A 21,224-nucleotide genomic window follows, 5' to 3' on the forward strand; every position below is an offset into this window, starting at 1 on the left:
TGGAGAGGGGAAACCTTGTAAAGAAGTACAAAAAATTATAGGCTGTTCAGCCAAAATAATGTTATCTTCTTCTTTTCTTTTCGGCTTGTCCCGTTAGGGGTCGCCACAGCGTGTCATCTTTTGCCATCTTAGCCTATCTCCTGCATCTTCCTCTCTAACCCCAACTGCCCTCATGTCTTCCCTCACCACATCCATAAACCTTCTCTTTGGTCTCCCTCTCGCTCTTTTGCCTGGGAGCTCCATCCTCAGCATCCTTCTACCAATATACTCACTCTCTCGCCTCTGAACATGTCCAAACCATCGAAGTCTGCTCTCTCGAATCTTGTCTCCAAAACATCCAGCTTTGGCTATCCCTCTAATGAGCTCATTTCTAATCCTATCCAACCTGGTCACTTCGAGCGAGAACCTCAACATCTTCATTTCTGCCACCTCCAGTTCAGATTCCTTTTGTTTCTTCAGTGCCACTGTCTCTAATCCATACATCATGGCCGGCCTCACCACTGTTTTGTAAACTTTGCCCTTCATCCTAGCAGACACTCTTCTGTCACATAACACACCAGACACCTTTCGCCAGCTGTTCCAACCTGCTTGGACCCGTTTCTTCACTTCCTGACCACACTCTCCATTGCTCTGTATTGTTGACCCCAAGTATTTGAAGTCATCCACCCTCGCTATCTCTTCTCCCTGTAGCCTCACTCTTCCCCCTCTACTTTTCTCATTCACGCACATATATTCTGTTTTACTTCGGCTAATCTTCATTCCTCTCCTTTCCAGTGCATGTCTCCATCTTTCCAATTGTTCCTCTGCATGCTCCCTGCTTTCACTGCATATGACAATATCATCTGCGAACATCATGGTCCAAGGGGATTCCAGTCTAACCTCATCTGTCAGCCTATCCATTACCACTGCAAACAGGAAGGGGCTCAGAGCTGATCCCTGATGCAGTCCCACCTCCACCTTAAATTCCTCTGTCACACCTAAGGCACACCTCACCATTGTTCTGCTGCCATCATACATGTCCTGTACTATTTTAACATACTTCTCTGCCACACCAGACTTACGCATGCAGTACCACAGTTCCTCTCTTGGTACTCTGTCATAGGCTTTCTCTAGATCCACAAAGACACAATGTAGCTCCTTCTGACCTTCTCTGTACTTTTCCACGAGCATCCTCAAGGCAAATAATGCATCTGTGGTACTCTTTCTAGGCATGAAACCATACTGTTGCTCGCAGATACTTACTTCTGACCTGAGTCTAGCCTCCACTACTCTTTCCCATAACTTCATTGTGTGGCTCATCAACTTTATTCCTCTATAGTTCCCACAGCTCTGAACATCCCCTTTGTTCTTAAAAATGGGAACTAGAACACTTTTCCTCCATTCTTCAGGCATCTTTTCGCCCGCTAGTATTCTGTTGAATAAGTTGGTCAAAAACTCCACAGCCATCTCTCCAAATTGCTTCCATACCTCTACCGGTATGTCATCAGGACCAACTGCCTTCCCATTTTTCATCCTTTGTAATGCCTTTCTGACTTCCCCCTTAGTAATCATTTCCACTTCCTGGTCCTTCACTCTTGCCTCTTCAACTCTTCCTTCTCTCTCATTTTCTTCATTCATCAACTTCTCAAAGTATTCTTTCCATCTATTTAGCACACTACCGGCACCAGTCAACACATTTCCATCTCTATCCTTAATCAGCCTAACCTGCTGCACATCCTTCCCATCTCTATCCCTCTGTCTGGCCAACCTGTAGAGATCCTTTTCTCCTTCTTGTTATGTTATGTTATAATGCCTTAAAATGGAGAGCAAATCCAGACACAAAGAAATGGAAGAAAACCATCAAAATGGATAGCAGAATAACCTGAATGGCAAAGGCTCAGCCAACGATCAGATCTAGGATGATCAAAGACCGTCTGGAGTTACCTGTAAGTACTGTGACAGTAACAAGACATCTGTGTAAAGCTAATTTATTTGCAATATCTTGACTGTATATGTTTATTTTCCTGCAAAGTCCCTCTGTTAAAAAAAAAAGCCATGTGCAGAAGAGGCTACAGTTTGCCAAAGACCACTTCATTTGGCCCAAGAGAAATGGAAGAACATTTGCTGTCTGATGAAAATAAAATTATCTTTTTGGGTCCAGTGGCCACAGACAGTTTGTGAGTTAACCCCCAAAGTCTAAATTCAAACCGCTGTACACAGTGAAGAGAGTGAAGCGTGGTGGTACAGGCATCATGATATGAGCGTGTTTCTCCTACTATGGTGTCGGGCCTATTTGCCGCATACTAGTGATCATGGATCGGTTCATATATGTCAAAATACTTGAAGAACTCATGTTGACTTACGCGGAAGAGGACATGCCCTTGAAATGGCTGTTTCAACAAGACAATGACCCCAAACACACTAGTAAACATGTGAAGTCTTGCTTCCACACCAACAAAGTTATTCTCATGGAGTGGCTTTCCCAATCCCTGAACCTTAATCCAATCGAGAATTTGTGGGGTGACATCAAAAATGCTTTTTCTGAAGCAAAACCACAAAATGTAAATGAATTGTGGAATGTCGTGAAGAAATCTTGGAGCGGAATAACATTTGAAAGGTGCCACAAATTGGTTGAAGATGTGAAGCAGTTAGTTAAAAAAAATGGTCAAACAAAATATTAGTTTAATGATTCAAAGAATTGGTCAATTCGAGAAACAAAAAAATTTCTACAAAATAGATTTGAGTTTGTAAAGTCAACGGCAGACAATTTTTTTTCACACACCCTTTTCAACAAATTGCCCAATTTCACAGGCATAAGAGTGTGTGTATATCATGAATACTGGGCCTTATTGCTTTTCTGAGAATCTACTGCACCTCCTGGTAACTTGTTTGACATCTAGCGATAAAATATATGATGAAAACGTGGATTAATCTGGTTAGTCACATTGGACTTCTATTATTTTGAACACTACACTATGTTGTTTGTCATTTCAGTTGGCCCGACACAACAAGGAACTGCAAGCCATGTTGAAACCAGGGGGCACGTATGGTGAGGGTGACGAGGCTCTGGAGTTCTATGCTAAACACACTGCTCAGATTGAGGTCGGTCGCCGTTGCTTAATTAAAAGTACATGCGTAATATATACTGCAACTCGTATCCATGTTTTGCTGGGAAATGTGTGACAGGCTTGGGTTTTTCTCGTTTTGTGCACTGTCCAAAATGATACGGCCATTCGGCATGTTCACCTCGGTGTGTGTGAGTCAGAGATTACATTACATTTTTCCAGGTTAAAGTGTTATTAAAACAAGTTTGAATCCATAGTGGACATAAGAATAGTCAGCCACAAAATTCATTTGTACATGACACCACTTCGATCCAGCCAAGTCTGAAGAAATTTGTCTTCACAAAGCTTGCCTTTGTATCTCATCTCTGATTGACACTGTCAGAGAGGTATTCATTAGCAATGCGCCTGTTTTAAAGGTTGTATTTGGAATTTTTGTAGTACTGACCCTAGGGTAACCAAAATACTAATGCTTGTCGGTAGTGTATGCAATGTAAAATCCTAAATTTATAGATGATATACCGGCGGCATAGTGACTAGTTAGAGCATTGCCTCACAGATCTGAGGACCAAGGCTCAAATCGTGGTTCCATCTGTCTGGAGTTTGCATGTTCTCCTCGTGCCTGTGTGGGTTTTCTCCAGGTTCTCCGATTCCCTCCCACATCATAAAAAACGTGCACGGTAGGTCGATTGAGGACTCTGAATTGCCCTTATGCTACGTAGCCACCAGTTGCAAGAGATTGCTTCGCCTCACATCTTTGGCTTGAGTTTGCTCTTGTGGCACATTTAGACATACTGAAAGCATGCACTTTATCAGCAGTGTAAACTTGGGAAGGGGTGGGGCTTCCTCTCCGAGAGGTACTAACAACATTATTTCTCGGACGAGTTCACCTCGTCCCAGCTTCAAGTGTTCGGGCGAAGAGGTGAATTGGCCTGCGTCATTCGCACTGCCCCCCATTGATTTGCATCTATCCGTGCAAACTGCATTGACTCTCTATTGTATTCATGGCACATGAAACACTCAAAACATGTCTGGTGGGTCCACATCCCAGAAACATGGAGAATCTAAATTGCCCTTAAGTGTGTGTGTGTGTGTGTGTGTGTGTGGTGTGTGTGTGTGTGTGTGTGTGTGCGCGAATGGTTGTTTGTTCATATATGCCTTGTGATCAGCGAGCTACCAGGTCGGGATGTACCCCGCCTCCTGCCTGAAGATAGCTGGGATACACTCCAGCACTCCCATGACCTTTGTGAGGATAAGCAACTCAGAAAATGGATGGATGAATATAATATATGAAATACCTAGATCGATTAGATGTATATACTACTGTAAGGCAGAGACTAAACGGTGTCTACTGTCGTGGCTGTGTCCAGATTGTCCGATTGGATCGAACCATGGAGCAGATTGTTTTTCCTGTGCCCAACATCTGTGAGTTCCTCACTCAAGAGTCCAAGCTACGTGTGTACTACACCACAGAACGCGATGAGCAAGGCAGCAAAATCAATGACTTCTTCCTGCGCTCCGAGGACCTTTTTAATGAGATGAACTGGCAGAAGAAGCTGCGAGGTACTCAAGAGGCGACTGGTAACACAAACACCGTTCCCTGTGCGTCTTCCTCCTATACAACTTTACTCCTTCTATTTCCTGTTGTGTATGTATACTTTCCTCTCATATCTCTCCAGGCCTTGATAAAGTCAGGGCAATTTTTGTTCATTACGTGTTATTGAATACATAATTTGCCACTGTGATTTGCATAGCATGTATTGTACCCTATACCAGCTAAATTGGGCTATAATTGAGATTGTTATAATGCTATGTGATATTCTTGGGCAGTGGTTCTCAACTTTTATTACCCTAGGACCCCCATTTTCCTGTTGTCACCAAGTAGCGACCCACTTTTATGTCGATTAAAACCGTACAGATATATTTTTAAAGAATATTATGCTTCCATCTTTAAAGTTCTTTGGACAACACATTATTAAGAAAATAAGGAGTAACATAATAAACTGCATGCTTAAAAATGAAAATAGCAAAACTAAACATCAAAATTTGCACAACGGACAGAGGCAAATATCATTTTTATCTTGGCACTTCAGTATTATTTTCAAGGAAGAACAACATCAGTGTTTTATCTTCTGTTAATAAATAAATGGATGATAAAAGGATGCAGACATCTGAAAAAGTTGTGACACTGTGAATTATTATGCTATAAAAACACCAGTGGCAACTGTTGTTTCATAGGTTTCATCTTCAGAGCCTGGGATAGGCCCAGGAAAGGGTGTTTAAATGAATGCAGAAACAAAATAAAATAGTCAATTTTTCAAGCTGCTTATTCTCACAAGGGTCAGGGGAGTCCTGGAGCCTACCCTTGTTAACTTCGGGTGAAACTAAATACAAATATCTGTACATTTTTCATTACTCAAGTTTCTGACTCATGATTGTTAAGTCCAACGTGGGATGTGTATAGAAAGATTTCTCTGTACAGGGCATCCAGTTTGTTTATTTATTTATATTAACTTATTTACCAATCTAAGGCAAATGAGAACAGATTCACATTAGCAATGCTGACCTGGCTGCAGTCAACAGAGTACAGCAATGGGTTTACAAGAGTCCTGCTCTAATGGCAATGACATAACCTGAATTCATGCGCGAGTCACAACATGCCACAGTCCCTCACTAACCTATACTGATGCGTTTTTAAAGTAACTATTACAGCCAACATTTGTAAAACTCTTAAACACCATGCATATTTTTGCCTGGTTGTGCTATTGTTTTAAATGGACCTGCGTCTCCAATAAAGGTATCATGAAAAACATTAAGTAGCCACATATATTTTTTACGAGCTTTTCCACGACCCACCCAAAATGGGTCTGCGACCCAGTTGAGAATCACTGCTAAAGAGTTTTATCATGATGTCTAACATGGCGGTAGTTCAGAAAGCACCACGAACAACCAGTGTTTATTAATTCTCAGACATTCTGCTTGTATTAAAGAACTTTCAACAGAGACAAACACTACTACAAGTCATGCAAACATGTTATGCAAGACTAGTCCAAAGGAGCAAAGTTAACGGCAATCTGGCAGCATTAGATTACAAAGTTATTCTTAGGATAGTCAGCTGGTTCACACTAAGATGAAGACAATGGGTATTTCTTCGCCATATCAAAATGAATACATTTAAATACCCTTTTAACTCCACTGTACTAGGCTGACATCTGCTGTTACATGACGTTGGTTTATTGGAGAGATATAAGTGGAACCTTGTTTATTAATTCATTAATAGGTGCTATAACTTGTTGCTTTATTGTCTTATTTGCTGCCTGTAGTCACATAAGAAGCGTGTGTGTGGGTGTGTATTTGTGTGCATGCGTGTGAGACTGATGCAGTCTTGGTCGCGATGTTGTTTTTTGGAAGATACATTTTTTTTTTATTAGAACTTGTCAGATTTGTGAGAATTCAACCAGGAACAGGAAGTAAAGTAATTTTACTAAATATTGGTTTCTTTGCAATGCCTTTTCATGTTTGCAATAGAAAAAAAAATAATGTTGGTGAAGTTCTTAGTCTTATTCTCAAGTGATCCCAAAGTTTCAAGGATTGTTCATAACTGGAAAATGAGCTTTCACTTGTCGAGGGCTTTTCTGCCTTCAAGGGATTCAAAGCAATTTAACCCTTTCCCCTCATTCACTGAGTGATGACACAGCTTGAGGAGAACTGGGGTTTCAGTATCTTCCCTAAGGACACTTCTCATGGTCACAAGGGCTGAGCGTTGAATTGTTTGGTTGGGAGATGACCACACTACCCCCTGAGCCATGCCGTCCCGTCTGTATTTCGAAAAGAACAATCCCCAGTTTGATATGTATAAGGTAGCAAAATCACCCTTTTTTTTTTTTTTTTAAGAGATTCTCAATAATGGTATCTGATTTAATGTTTATCTGTGACTGATCTGATTGTAGCTGGCTTTGGACAGTTTCTTTGTTGATCAGTAATTTCTTGTGCCTATATATTACGAATTAAGGCGTTGTTATAAAACAGTAGATCAGGTGTTATGGATTAAAATATGGGTTTCTTTGTTTCTTCATCAAGACCGACAAAAATAGATGCCTTAATATTATTTCCAGTTTACTGTTGAGAAAGGCAGGTCCAGCTGACCCTCTGAGAAAGAGAGAAAGAGTACCGCAAATGAACTACCCTTTGTTCCTCTTTAGGTGGATAAGCGTGTTGCGGCTTGTCCTGTGATCATACCCAAAGGATGACGATTTCATTGATATAATGGGAGGAATGCTACCTCACTTCCTCCCAAAATGAATAAGCACATTCGAAGAGCAAATTGTTCCACTGATGCTCACCCCTTGTCATGAATGACGTCTTTCGCTAAACGTGTGAAAATCCCCACCCCCAGTTCCTCTATTTTAATCAACAGGCTTCTGAAAAAAATGGATGGGCATTGCACTGACTTCCTGAATGCTGTTTTGGTTTGCTTTTTGTGTTTATGTTTTAAGGTTACATAGTATGCCATCCTTTATTCACAACAACTCGAACTAATTCACAAATTGCTGGATTCCAACATACTCTTTAAAAAGCACCAAATTTAATGAAACCATTGTTGTAAATTTTGTGTCCCTGCAAATGAAATGCACATTCATTTCAACACATCGCTTTCGGTTGCCTTTTCTATTTATATTCCCATTATGACAGTAATGACAATGACAGGATGTGCAAAATGATTAACTTTACAAAATATGCTGCTTGGGGTGGTGTGTATTTTTTTTTTTTAAATCTGATGTATTTTGTTGCTATTATTTACTATAGAATGATTGTATTAAATTATGTGTGCATCTCAACATGAATAATTGTTATGGCCGTTTTTATCAGTTTCAATGACTGGTCTTTCAGCCCAGCCCGTCCTCTACTGGTGCTCCAGGAATATGTCTTTCTGGAGCAGCATCTCCTTCAACCTGGCTGTTCTCATGAACCTGCTGGTCGCCTTCTTCTACCCTCTGGAGGGTTTTCGTGAAGGTAGATAAGATAATAATAATAATAATAATAATAGTCCATAGGTTATCAGTGTTAGTAGCTCATGTGTAAGAGAACTCTGAGGTCAAAGGACCACAGTTTGAGATCTGCTGCAGAACAAAAATGAAAATAAAAGAAAACAACTCAAAAGGTGCAGAACTGTTTCTCCACGCCTTTCACTCTAACATCTCTCCTTGCATGCCTGCATGTGTGTGATTTGGTTCTCAGTGGGCTCGGCAACAAATACGTGCAGTACACAGCAAAGTATAAAATGTATTTCCTCTTAATTAGTGCAAAAATAGGACTAATATGATTATCCATGTTTACTCAATCTCACTTATTTATTTTTTCTATTAAATGTTTTTATTGATGTTTATTGTATTTGGTAACAAAAAAAAAGAAAATGTCAATGACCGCTTCATTAAAAATAAGTCAATGTGCTGCTCTTTGGAAATTAATCAAGAAAAAAACAAACTTACTTTCAACACCACATACTCTTTTCTTTTTTTCCGAGTGCAGATTTTCACCATTTGTGATTAATTCTGATGGGGTTCAACACAAGAGGGCTTTTCATCTTTTGGCAACATTGGAGAAACTCCCCTCACTTCTCATTTTCTACTTTTAGATTGGCACAGCAATGATTACAAATAATTGGCTGCTATTATCACATGTATTATTTATGTAAAAAGGAGATGTCAAGAGATATTGTTGGTTGCTGAAAGTTGCAATAAAGCAGTGGAAAACCAAGTACCAAGTCAACTCTGTCACTGAGCAGAAAATATTCCGCCTGTCCAAAACAGTCACGCTGCCTTTCGTGTAGATAGCGCAAGTTCAAGCCGAAAATCATAAAATCATCTTGCTGCAAGGATTAAGACGTATGGTATTATCATTCTTTTAATCTACAGAATGTTTCTGTAATTTTGCTGTTACCATCATGTGTTGTGTCCCAGCAATTGCCACAGAACTCAGAACCCATTCCCTCCACTGAGTTTCACAGATGAGCCTTTGTGTTTGGGAATATGAGTAGCTCAATTTCTCAAAACCATAGCCTTGCCATCACTTTGGCAAACTTTTGTCCTTTGAGTCCATAAAGCTTTATCAGATTTTTCAGGGCTAACTGGCAAAGTCCACCATGGCCTCCTTGTTCTTCTCGTATGTTCATGGCTTGCTACCTCCAGTGTATCCTCTATCGCTCTGGTGGTGGCAATAACAGTCATTCTGGAGCCTTCTCACAGCTCTCTAAATGTTTCTATCAACCAGAGTTGTTTTCCTTACACTTCGATATCTGTTACGTCATACAGTTTGTGGTTTATTTCTTGTTAATCAGATTCCAAATGGTTATGTTGGCTCTGACCAAAGATTTGCAATGCTTCTGACTGATTTCTCATCTTATCTTTGCTTCAAATTTGTTTTGTTTTTGGTTTTTTTTTGCCCGTGGCCAGCTCTCTGGTTTTCATGTTTTTACACCTTCAAATGTAGTCCTCACAGGTAAAACTCTAAACAAATTAAGGATAATATTCCAGTGCTATTCATTGTTTGAATAATCAATATATAAGTAAATATGTGCCACCAGGATTTGATTATAAGGTGCACCGCATTATCAGGCCCACCTTCAATGAATGGCCTATTTTAAAACTGTTTTCATATATAAGGCGCACCACATTATAAGCTGCATAGAATAGACGCTACAGTAGAGCTGGGGTTACGTTATGTATCCATTAGATGGAGCTGCACTAAAGACTCAATATTGATCCATATATAAGGCGTATCGTCAGCTTCTGAGAAAATTAAAGTCTTTTGGGTGCACCTTATAGTGTGGAAAATACGGTAAAAATGCCACTGAAAATTTCATGTTGTAAAATGCATTGTTATTCCAAAGTGATCACATTTTCAATAATTCAGTGTTCAGTGTTAAGAAGACCTGAAGTAACTCTGCCTTCTTAACACTGAATTTCAGACAGCAAATTGTAGCCAATTGAATCTCAGGAGACTGAAAATACTGCATTTGAATTTTAAAGGTTTGAATTTTTCTCTATGGCAAATTTTTTAACATTGAAAAGTTAAACTGAAACACAGCTATTGAAAATATGATCATTTTGAAATTACAATGTAATTTTACAACATGAAATTTTCAGTGGTATTTTTAATTCAAATTCTGGTGGCACATATTTACTTCCATAAATTAACGTACTACAACAATTACATTTCTTACCTTCACATGAATTGCATAGATTGGAAGAAAATTAGCTGTATTTTTAATTGGACATTAGCCTAAAGTAGAAACATAAAAGTAAAATGTTGTTCTTTTGTTATAGGAATACTTTGTCTAAAACAAAAACAAAGGAACTGGCATCAGCATTGTTCCAATAGTTTCACAGGGGAGTGTAAGCATACACTGTTTCTTTGCAAGTATGGAAAACTATGGAATTGGATTCATTAGATTTTCGGGTCTTTAAAAATATGAAAATTCCATCATATTAGTAGCTAATAAAGTACACCCAGCTACTCATGTACACCCTTTGAACGTCTCGAGTAGTTCCTGTCAAAAAAAAAAAAAAGAAATCATTCAGTTTTTTCAAAATTAATGCGCAGCACCTGGAGGTGGGGCTCGAAGGCGAGCGCCTGGTGGCCGGGCCTGCACCCATGGGGCTCGGCCGGGCACAGCCCGAAAAGGTAACATAGGTCCCCCTTCGCATGAGCTCACCACCTGTGAGAGGAGCCATAGGGGCCGGGTGCAATGTGAGCTGGGCGGTGGCCAAAGGTGGGGACCTTGGCAATCCAATCCCCGGCTACAGAAAGTAGCTCTAGGGAGATGGAATGTTACCTCTTTGGCAGGGAAGCAGCCCGAGTTAGTGCGTGAGGTCGAGAAGTTCCAACTAGATATAGTCGAACTTGCCTCTACGCACCACTTGAGCGCTGACACCACTCCTCTTGAGAGGGGTTAGACTCTGTTCCCCTCTGGAGTTGTCACAGGGAGAGACGCCGAGCAGGTGTGGGTATACTTATTGCCCCCCCGGCTCATGGCCTGTACATTGGGGTTTACTCCAGTGGATGAGAGGGTAGCTTCCCTCTGCCTGCAGGTAGAGGGACGGGTCCTGACTGTTGTTTGTGCTTATGCACCAAACAGCAGTGCAGAGTACCCACCCTTTTTGAAGTCCTTTGAGGGAGTGCTGGAAAGCGCCCCCTCTTGCGACTCCCATCATTCAGCTGCGAGACTTCAATGCCCTCGTGGAAAAAGAATTTTACTCACGTCTCAGTGGAGGCGGGGGACATTGAATGCGAATAGAGGATGTTCCGCGCCTCCATTGCTGAGACAGCCGACCGGAGCTGTGGCCATAAGGTGGTCGGTGCCTGCCGTGGTGACAACCCATGAACACGTTGGTGGACACCAACAGAGGGAGGCTGTCAAGCTGAAGAAGGAGTCCTATCGGGCATTTCTGGCCTGTGGGACTCCCAAGGCCGCTGATATGTATCGGCTGGCCAAGCGGAATGCGGTTTCGGTGGTCGCTGAGGCAAAAACCGGGCATGGGGGGAGTTTGGTGAGGCCATGGAGAACAATTTCAGGATGGCTTCGAGGAAATTCTGGTCCACCATCCGGCGTCTCAGGAGGGGGAAGCAATGCACCCTCAACACTGTGTATAGTGGGGAAGGGGCACTGCTGACCTCAACTCGGGATGTTGTGAGTTGGTGGGGAGAATACTTCGAAGAGCTCCTCAATTCCACCAACAGGCCTTCCCACGAGGAAGCTGAGTCTGGGTGTTCTGAGGCGGGCTCTCCTATCTCTGGGGTTGAGGTCACCCAAGTGGTTAAAAAGCTCCTCTGTGCCAGGGCCCAGGAGGTGGATGAAATCTGCCTGGAGTTCCTTAAGGCTCTGGATATTGTGGGGCTGTCCTGGTTGACATGCCTCTCCAACATTGCGTGGACATTTGGGACAGTGCCTCTGGATTGGCAGACTGGGATGGTGGTCACCCTTTTCAAGAAGGGTGACCGGCGGGTGTGTTCCAACTATAGAGGGATCACACTCCTCAGCCTCCCTGGTAAGGTCCACTCAGGTACTGGAGAGGAGGATCCGTCGGGAAGTTGGGTCTCGGGTTCAGGAGGAGCAATGTGGTTTTCGACCTGGCCGTGGAACAGTGAACCCGCTCTACACCCTCGGGAGGATCCTCGAGGGTGCATGGGAGTTCGTCCAACCAGTCTACATATGTTTTGTGGACTTGGAGAAGGCCTTCGACCGTGTCCATTGGGGAGACCTGTGGGGGGGTTCTTCGGGTGTATGGGGTACCGAATCCCCTGATACGAGGTGTTCGGTCCCTGTATGACCGCTGTCAGAGTTTGGTCCGCATTGCCAGCAATAAGTCGGAATCGTTTCTAGTGAGAGTTGGACAAGGCTGCTCTTTGTTACCGATGTTGTTCATAACTTATGGACAGAATTTCTAGGCGGAGCTGAGGCGTAGAGGATGTCGGGTTTGGTGGCCACAGCATCGGATCTCTGCTTTTTGCAGAGGATGTGGTTCTGTTGGCTTCATCAAGCCGTGATCTCCAGCTCTCACTGGAGCGATTCGCACCTGAGTCTGAAGCGGCTGGCATGAGAATCAGCACCTCCAAATCCGAGACTATGGTCCTCAGTCGGAAAAGGGTGGTGTGCCCTCTCCAGGTCGGGGATGAGATCCTTCCCCAAGTGGAGGAGTTCAAGTATCTTTGGGTCTTGTTCACGAGTGAGGGATGAATGGAGCGGGAGATCGACAGACGGATAAGTGCAGCATCTGCAGCAATACAGACTTTGTATCGGTCCGTTGTGGTAAAGAGGGAGCTAAGTCGAAAGGGGATGCTCTCAATTTACCAGTCAATCTACGTCCCTACCCTCACCTATGGGCATGAGCTGAGGGTCGTGACCGAAAGATCAAGATCCCGGATACAAGCGGCCGAAATGTGTGTCCGGCCTGTCCCTTAGAGATAGGGTGAGAAGCTCGGTCATCCGGGAGGGGCTCAGTGTTGAGCCGCTACTCGTCCGCATTGAGAGGAGCCAGATGAGGTGTCTGGGGCCTCTGATTCGAATGCCTGCTTGACGCCTCCCTGGTGAGGTGTTCGGGCATGTCCCACGGGAAAGAGACCCCGAGGACGACACAGGACCCGCTGGAGAGACTATGTCTCTCGGCTGGCTTGAGAACGCCTCGGGATCCCTCCGGAAGAGCTGGAAGAAGTGGCTAGGAAAAGGGAAGTCTGGGTATCCCTGCTGAAGCTACTTCCCCTGCGACCCAACCCGGAAAAGCAGTAAATAATGGATGGATGGATAATGCGCAGCACCCTTCGTCTTTAGATTATACTTGCAAACACAATAACCAGTCAGATTTTCTTAAGAGCAAACGTGAAGTACTGAAAGTAGTACAGAAATTTGCCAATTTAAAACAAATAGGATTGATTTAATAGTTTACATTTGTGTGATTACAACTAGTTTAGTCACTGGAATGCTGCTGAGGAATTGATGGGAAAATTACATACAATAAGTGGCACAAAGATTTAATGCTTCAAGATTTTATTGAACTCTTACATGTGGACAAGAGGGATGAAATCAACACAAAGAAAGCAACAAAATAGGCGATCAAAATACACGGACAATTCTTGTCACAAAAACAGGACAAATATGAATTGTTCAATTCACCAATTGATTTTCAGTGATGCCCTTCCTCAATTTTATGCTGTCCTCCAGTTAATGAAGAACAAGCGAGATTGCATCAACCGTCACATAAATGATCATCCATTTACTCAAAACTTCACACTTTTTTTTTAACCCAAAATGTTTGGAAATATGGAATTTTGAAATCTCAAATGTGGAGCAGAATCCTTCAGTTTTTCACTTGTTCATTTGTCTTCTTTTGTGCTTATCCTCATTCGAGTCACGGGCATACAAGAACCTGTCCCAGCTATCGTTGAGCGAATAGATACCCACAGACCACAAAGCTGTTTTTTTATTTGTGCTGCTCAAGATCATGTTTGGTCTTGGTTCTTCACAAAGTCTACATTTAGTGTTATGGTCAGCACAGACGAAAAAAGATACGCAGTTGGTGTACCGAATATGTTGAAAGTGATTTGTGAAATTTGTGCCAGTAAAAGTTGTACTGGACAAAACTTTGTTTTGCTCTGTTAATAGTGCAGTAGTTGTGGACCATGGACATTAAGGCTTCCATTGTTCCAGAGCGGAGAAAAGACACACATTGTCACGGTCATGAACTTTCAATTGTTCTGATCTGGGGTTGAACGGCGAGATCCCCTTTGTTGGAACTTCCTCATAGGACGAAAGAGGTTGTTTGAGTACAGTCGCCATAGAAAAGTCATACAGTATGGCTGTTAGTTTCATAGGTCTTGTGAAAGCCTGAGGCGTCATTTCCAGACCTAACATTTGGCCTGTAATATAGCCACACGGTTTCAAGAACAGTTAAACTTGAAAAAAACAATGTTTTATATAAATTGTAAAAGAAACATGATAACTAAACAGCAGTATTGATAATACCACTTCACAGTTTTTGACAATGGTGACTGAGTCACTACCTGCACATGAATCATATTGTTTAGTAATAATACTGTTTAAAGTCAAAAAAAAACAATCAAATGAGCATTCACTGTAGAGGTGTCTTTCCAAAAACATACTGTAACTATGACCCGCTCAAGAAAATCAGACTAACGTCCTACAACAAACCATGTAGGCCTACAGGTATTGTAGGTTTACTTTATGATCCGTTCCCACGAGTCTTTTTGCGGAAGGGCAAGCAAGATGAAATTAATGGTTTCAGACAGTATGTGTGTGACGTACAGCCTTCTGTCTGTCTTTGCTGCCAAGTGCAAGCGCCAGATCGGCATGCTACAATGCAGCATCCGGGTCCATCCCCAATGAATTCAGCTTGAGCCAAGTATATTTTTAGCCAGCCGGGTTATGTAACAAGTAAGTGTTACATGCTTGTGAGCACAGAGGCGAGAAGGAGGCTTTCAACGGAAAGGACACCATTTTACGTCCCATCTAGTTGATATGAATATTTTCCTGTTATTTTCCCTCATGGTTAAAACTGGAATGTGTTAGTGCCACCGAGGAGGTAGTCATTCACCCGACGTCTAAATTACTTAAAACAACAAACTATTGTCACAAGGTAGACAATGTTCAGTAAATGTCATTTCTACGATGGACTTTTTTGGGAGGGAGGGAATGGATGTTTTTCAGATGGATATTAAAACATTCAGTATCTGAAATGATTCCTAGCGTCTCCCAATTCAGGCATGTCAAACGTACATGCTACAAGTTACCAGGATCCTTTTACAATAGTTCAGAAGATTTAGTTTTCTCAATGGTGATGTAAGATAAGGGATTTGATGAAAAAATAAAGTATAATCACAAAATGGGGAACATTTTCTCTAACATCTGAGTCGTATTAATGGGCACCATGTTCACACTCTGTCCATGCATATCAATATATTAGTTTTGTAATGTTATGATCTACGTTAATTTAACATTTGGGACACCGTAAAAGTCTGACAGCTTTCCATGTCTTCAGGAACCCTGGAACCTCATCTGTCTGCATTGCTGTGGCTAGCCATGCTGGTTTCTCTGGCTATTGTCATCATTGTGCCTCAGCCTCACGGTATCCGGGCACTCATTGCCTCGACTATCTTGCGGCTCATCTTTTCTGTGGGCCTTGAGCCCACATTACTGCTTCTGGGTGGCTTTAATGTAAGCATTAACCTTTGTTTTCCAAACAAGTAGTAACTATTTGTACCAAAAGCAAAACCATGTCACAGCCAGATTATATTGCTCAATAGGAGGCTGGCTCTAATTATACTTGACACATTTTCTCTACTGTCTTTGTCTTTGACTTTATATTTAGTGCTCTTAACAATGAAATTGCCAACATTTTTATTTTTAAACTACCACTGTGATCTGACTCATGTCTCTACATGTTTTTGTGCTATCAGTTATGTAATAAAGTCATCTTCCTGATGAGTTTTGTTGGCAATCGTGGAACATTCACCCGAGGCTACAGAGCCATGATCATGGATGTGGAGTTCCTGTACCACCTCCTGTACCTGATTATCTGCACCCTGGGGGTCTTCGTTCATGTCTTCTTTTATAGCTTGCTAGTGGGTGCACACACAAACACACTGCAAAATGTGCATGCATTCAACCTGTTTCGAAGATAAATTATAATGTTGTGAGAACAGGCTCCAACTTGCTTTGAGTGGGGAAAAAACACCCTACTGTACAAACAAAACACAATATTTTCTGTTTTCAGCTCTTCGATTTGATTTACCGAGAAGAGACCTTGCTGAACGTTATAAAGAGTGTGACTCGTAATGGCCGCTCCATTGTTCTAACAGCTGTACTGGCACTTATACTCGTCTACCTCTTCTCTATTGTGGGCTACATCTTCTTCAAAGACGATTTCATTTTGGCTGTTGACAGGATACCCAACAAATCCCTGGGTATGTTCTCAGCACAGGATTCTCAGTTCTTTTAATAACCATTATTGTTTAGTGTCTACGTTACTGTTTTATTATTGTCTTTGATCTATTGTTGCCATAGCCATGTTGTACCGCTCTGACCATTCAGGACAGAGGTTTTCCGTTTCAAACTATATACTGAGGTAATTTCTGTTTCTGGTATGGTTGTATCTAATATCTAATTATTCCTTATTGTCATCACCAGTGACTATTTGCGTTACAAAGTTGAAGAAAAGAAGAAAACATATGTTTTGTAATTCATTTTATAGACACTCCCTGCAGGATTTAGAAAAGGTCTTGAATGCCAGTGGTCTAAACTCTAGATTTCTGTGTAATCATTCTCTAGAATGTTGAATTCAAACTTGTTGTTTGATTCAACATGAAAAATGCACTTGAAAATATAATGTTTGCCACGAAAAATGGTTTAAAAAAATATCTACTAATGCTCCCGCGACCCTCGCAAAGATGAGCAGCTCAGAAAATGAATGAATGGATAGATGGATCTACTAATGCATGCTTTGCGTTCATTTCCCACAGAACTTGGAGCCAGTATTATGGGACACTTCTTCTCGGGCGGAGTGTGCCAAAAAGAAAATGGAGAAAACTGTTCGGCAGAAGCTCGTAAGTAGAAAGGAAAAGCAACAGCAACAAAAAGCAATTTGTCTGTACATTGGGTTAGGTGGACAAAGTTTGAAAAAGGCATATTTTTGTGTGCATGCAATCCTGGGAGACCCCAAACTGAATGTAGTTATTCTGTCTCTGCGAGTGTGCACGCTTGTAAGACTAATGCTCCGATCTTCAATCCCTCGCAGTTGACTGATTCAGTCCAAGATGATTTGTTCTGCTTGGCTGTAAATCTGCTCAGACTGATGGTTGGATTTAGACTGACTGGGTCTATTGGGGGGCTTTTGAGGTTGCCGGGTGAAACGGCAAGGCTCCTTGTTGTCTCACGAGAATAAGCTTCAAACATTAAATAGGGCCATGGGGTTTACAGGTCAGGGGTGACGGCAATTAGGCCCACGCAGGTCATTGGTTGTACTCCGTGATGGCGGGGAGCGGTTGTTCCCTCAAAGAAGAGGGTCTTGCAATGGGTGACGAACATACATGCTACCTGATCCAGCACCCATGATGAATTATTCGACTGCCTGGGATATAACCCTTTTTTTTTGTTCTTGTATTCATATGCCAGTCAAATTCTGGGTGGCTCGTGACTGACGCATTTTGTTTACTTTGTTACTTTTGTTAAGTTCCCAGAAGCATTATGACCTCAAAGACCCTGATAAACCCAAGTCCGTAAAATAAGATCGGTCCAAGTAGTTGGTTTTAATCTCTATATTTTCAGTTGATTGGTTGTGTGTGCGGACGTGTGCATGCTGCTTCCTCTGACACTATAATCTACAGGTATGGCATCAGGTTAAAAAAAAGTGTTGGTGCTTAATAATTAAATAAGTGTCTCAGCAGACAGAATGCTTAGTTCCAATAGGAAAATCCCAATTATATATATATATATATACTTTGTTGAACGAGGTATGGCACTTGAGTTTTTCATTTGCAATGCCGAGCTTCAAGCAATTTACGGTTTATTGTTTTATCTAGTGACACATAGACTCACTGTGTGAATTTGTGTGTTTTTCTCTGTAGCTTCTCTTGCCATCCAGCCATCTGCAGTGGTGATCGAGGATAAAGAACGAACGTGTGATTCCTTACTCATGTGCATTGTCACAGTATTGAGCCATGGCCTAAGAAGTGGAGGAGGTGTTGGGGATGTACTGCGGAAACCATCCAAAGAGGTACAAAAGTGGAAGAAATCATACCCAAATAGTTTTTGGTAGAACACTATACCAAAATTATGTCAAGTGAATTCACGTAGCTCCAGATATGTAGTGATCCCATTGCCATACGAGCAACATGACTTCCGAATTTTTCAAGATACAAGACGTCGTTCGTCATTTGATATGAGCACTTGGTGGCAGTAAAATCAATTCAACTCAGTTCACAGTATGCACCACTTAACAAATGGTGAACATTTCCAGCTGTTTCATGCCAGTCCTGCTTGACGTTCATGGTCAAACTAAGCATAAAATCTAGACAATTATAAGTTATCTGTGTAAAACAACCACAGCTTTACCTTAGGAAATTCCGCTATCTTAATGCCAACAAACAACGAACAAATGAATACAAAACACCTTCGGCATGCTAAAAGTTAGCATCGACAATCATGCTTTTAGACCCCTTTAAGAAACGGATAGTTAAACGCGTCGGGTGAACAACACAGGCCTCCTTGATCCAAAAAAAATTACTAATGTTAACGCAACTTACCGAGTGATAGAACATCAGAAGACAAACTTGATTCTGCAGTATGCAATCGCAATAGTTTCTCCCAGTGGCCAAGGTGGGCACATCAAAAGGTGCAGCACACTGATGAATGAAACGTTAGCTAATAATGCACAAACTGTTTCGTGGTTTACATTCTATTTTATTAATTTATCACCTTGTTTTTCTTTTAAGTACAATATTATGAAGTTGAATTTTTCCACTGTACAATTTGAACTCATTCTTCAATCCATGGTCAATATTCAGTAAGGAACTGGATAAAAATTATGTAATGAAAATCATGTTGCGTACTTTAAAGGGTGAAACTAGAACTGCGCCATTGCGACGAATGCATCAATTACAAGATGCTAGAATAGAGGATTTGGTTGCCAAAACAAGATCTAAAATTAGATATATGACCTGTACTGGACACTTAACACCAACATTGATCGTACATTCAAATTGACAAATTTTTAAATGAAAGCACCATCATAATTTTCATTCATTAAAAATTAATCAATTTTGTTTAAATACACAACGCAATCTAACAAGCCCAATAACCACAATTACTTTGAATCAATCATTGTTATCATCATTGATTCTTTTCACGCTTTTCAGATGGCCAAAATTAAAAATTTTATTTCCATTGAACATGACTCACTGTTCAACTCGAAAAATTTATGGGAAGAAGAGCAGGAATGAATTTGTGAAAACTCCAAGGTCAGCAAGTGTTCTGTGTGATCATCCCAGTGTGACTGCAACTAAAATAGTTTCTTCTGTTGGGTTGGCCAGGAACCGCTCTTTGCAGCCAGGGTGATCTATGATCTGCTGTTCTTCTTCATGGTTATCATCATCGTTCTCAACCTCATCTTTGGTGTCATCATTGATACATTTGCCGACCTGAGGAGTGAGAAGCAAAAGAAAGAGGAAATCCTGAAGACAACATGTTTTATTTGTGGTATGTTGTCCCCCCACCCCCTTGCTTTTTTTTTTTAATGATACGTGTTTGACAAAGTTGGCTTAGGTTTCGTCTAATCATTGATGAAAAGTGGAAATAAAAAGTCTACACACCCCTTTTCAAATGCCATTTCTTTATTAAAAATAACACTAAGGTAAATGACTTAATTTTTTATGATGGCAATAAAAGTTCGATCTTGGTTTTCACCCGACAATTACATGCATTTGTCTGTTTTTTTTTTTTTTTTTTTTTTGCTAAATGTGACCCAGCTTGGATGCTCATATGAAGAAATGAGAGATTCTCACATGTAGCAAACCTCCCTAGCCAGTTTTCTTCAAAACTGCTGCTGGTTGTGGAAGTGGAGTATTTCTTTGTTTTGTTTTTTTTATTTTTGATCTGGATCCATAGACTCTGTTACAAAACTCTTAATTGTTGGCTTTTTAATGCTTCTTACGGAGGTTTGGCAAGGCATTTTTTTAAATCCGTGTAAGGATTGTGACACATTAACTGTAATTTAGTGCAACAAAAATGCACAAATATTTTTATCAAATGAATGCTTTGACACTTTATCTGCCCAGCCCACATGACCATATTTCCTCTTGCTTTTTTCCTGAGGTCAAAATTACAAATACGCCATGTTGCCACAAGTTAGCCTCAAGTAAATAATAATAAAAGAGTTTATTTTAGGGAAACCTGTTGTTAATGTTACATCTACATGTGTCATATGTTTGGGTATTTTCCTTTATTGTTACAGGTCTGGAGAGAGACAAGTTTGACAATAAGACCGTTACCTTTGAAGAGCACATCAAAGTGGAACATAACATGTGGCACTACCTATTCTTCATCGTTCTGGTGAAGGTTAAAGATTCAACGGAGTACACTGGCCCTGAGAGCTACGTGGCTGAAATGATCCGGGTAAGGTTATTGTATTGCACTTAGAATATTTTAATACTTTTATATTCCATCTTTCCCTCCAAACATTCAAACAACTTCAAATTGAGTCATCTGCGATAGTTTTCTTTTGCAGCGCAGGTATTACGCAGTATTGTCTTAAGTATTTGAACCAAGATTAACAACTCAGCATTATGTAATCCATCCCCTTGAGTTCTTCTGAAGTATTATTGCATGACTCGGCTTTGTGAATAGAGAATTAACATCCACACCGTCTGCCTCTGGAATATATTTCTTAATCCCTCTGGCACCTAGAGAACATGGAGACAAAATAGAAACGCGTGCACACATACAAAACAAGAGTTACTGAACAAAATCTGGCCAATTTTATTGGGAGTATGCCACAAAAGTTCTGGAACTTGTGAGAAAACATACAATATATTTCAAATCCAAACTAAAGTATTTCCCCATTTAAATATCCCCCAGGCATCTAATGCACTTTCTCAGTTTTCGGTGCCGCTCCTTCA

The 21,224-nt window shown here is 41.1% G+C and overlaps 1 protein-coding gene across 17 annotated transcripts in view; it reads left to right on the plus strand.

Moving 5' to 3' along the window:
• itpr1b (inositol 1,4,5-trisphosphate receptor, type 1b) overlaps positions 1-21,224 on the plus strand; it is a 135,008-nt gene that overhangs the window by 100,961 nt on the left and 12,823 nt on the right. For 11 of the 17 annotated variants that reach the window (XM_061831424.1, XM_061831428.1, XM_061831433.1 and 8 more), the window contains 10 exons: positions 2,974-3,081; positions 4,412-4,643; positions 7,932-8,054; positions 15,593-15,768; positions 16,011-16,175; positions 16,328-16,517; positions 17,073-17,156; positions 18,177-18,325; positions 19,641-19,806; positions 20,561-20,721. In XM_061831424.1, coding sequence (XP_061687408.1) covers positions 2,974-3,081; positions 4,412-4,643; positions 7,932-8,054; positions 15,593-15,768; positions 16,011-16,175; positions 16,328-16,517; positions 17,073-17,156; positions 18,177-18,325; positions 19,641-19,806; positions 20,561-20,721 — 1,554 coding nt within the window. The remainder of the gene's footprint in view (positions 1-2,973; positions 3,082-4,411; positions 4,644-7,931; positions 8,055-15,592; positions 15,769-16,010; positions 16,176-16,327; positions 16,518-17,072; positions 17,157-18,176; positions 18,326-19,640; positions 19,807-20,560; positions 20,722-21,224) is intronic. The other 6 variants (XM_061831426.1, XM_061831436.1, XM_061831439.1 and 3 more) reach the window with 1 other exon arrangement.

The sequence above is a fragment of the Syngnathoides biaculeatus genome, chromosome 10 (genome assembly GCF_019802595.1).
Source record: "Syngnathoides biaculeatus isolate LvHL_M chromosome 10, ASM1980259v1, whole genome shotgun sequence".
NCBI classification, from domain to species: Eukaryota; Metazoa; Chordata; class Actinopteri; order Syngnathiformes; family Syngnathidae; genus Syngnathoides; species Syngnathoides biaculeatus.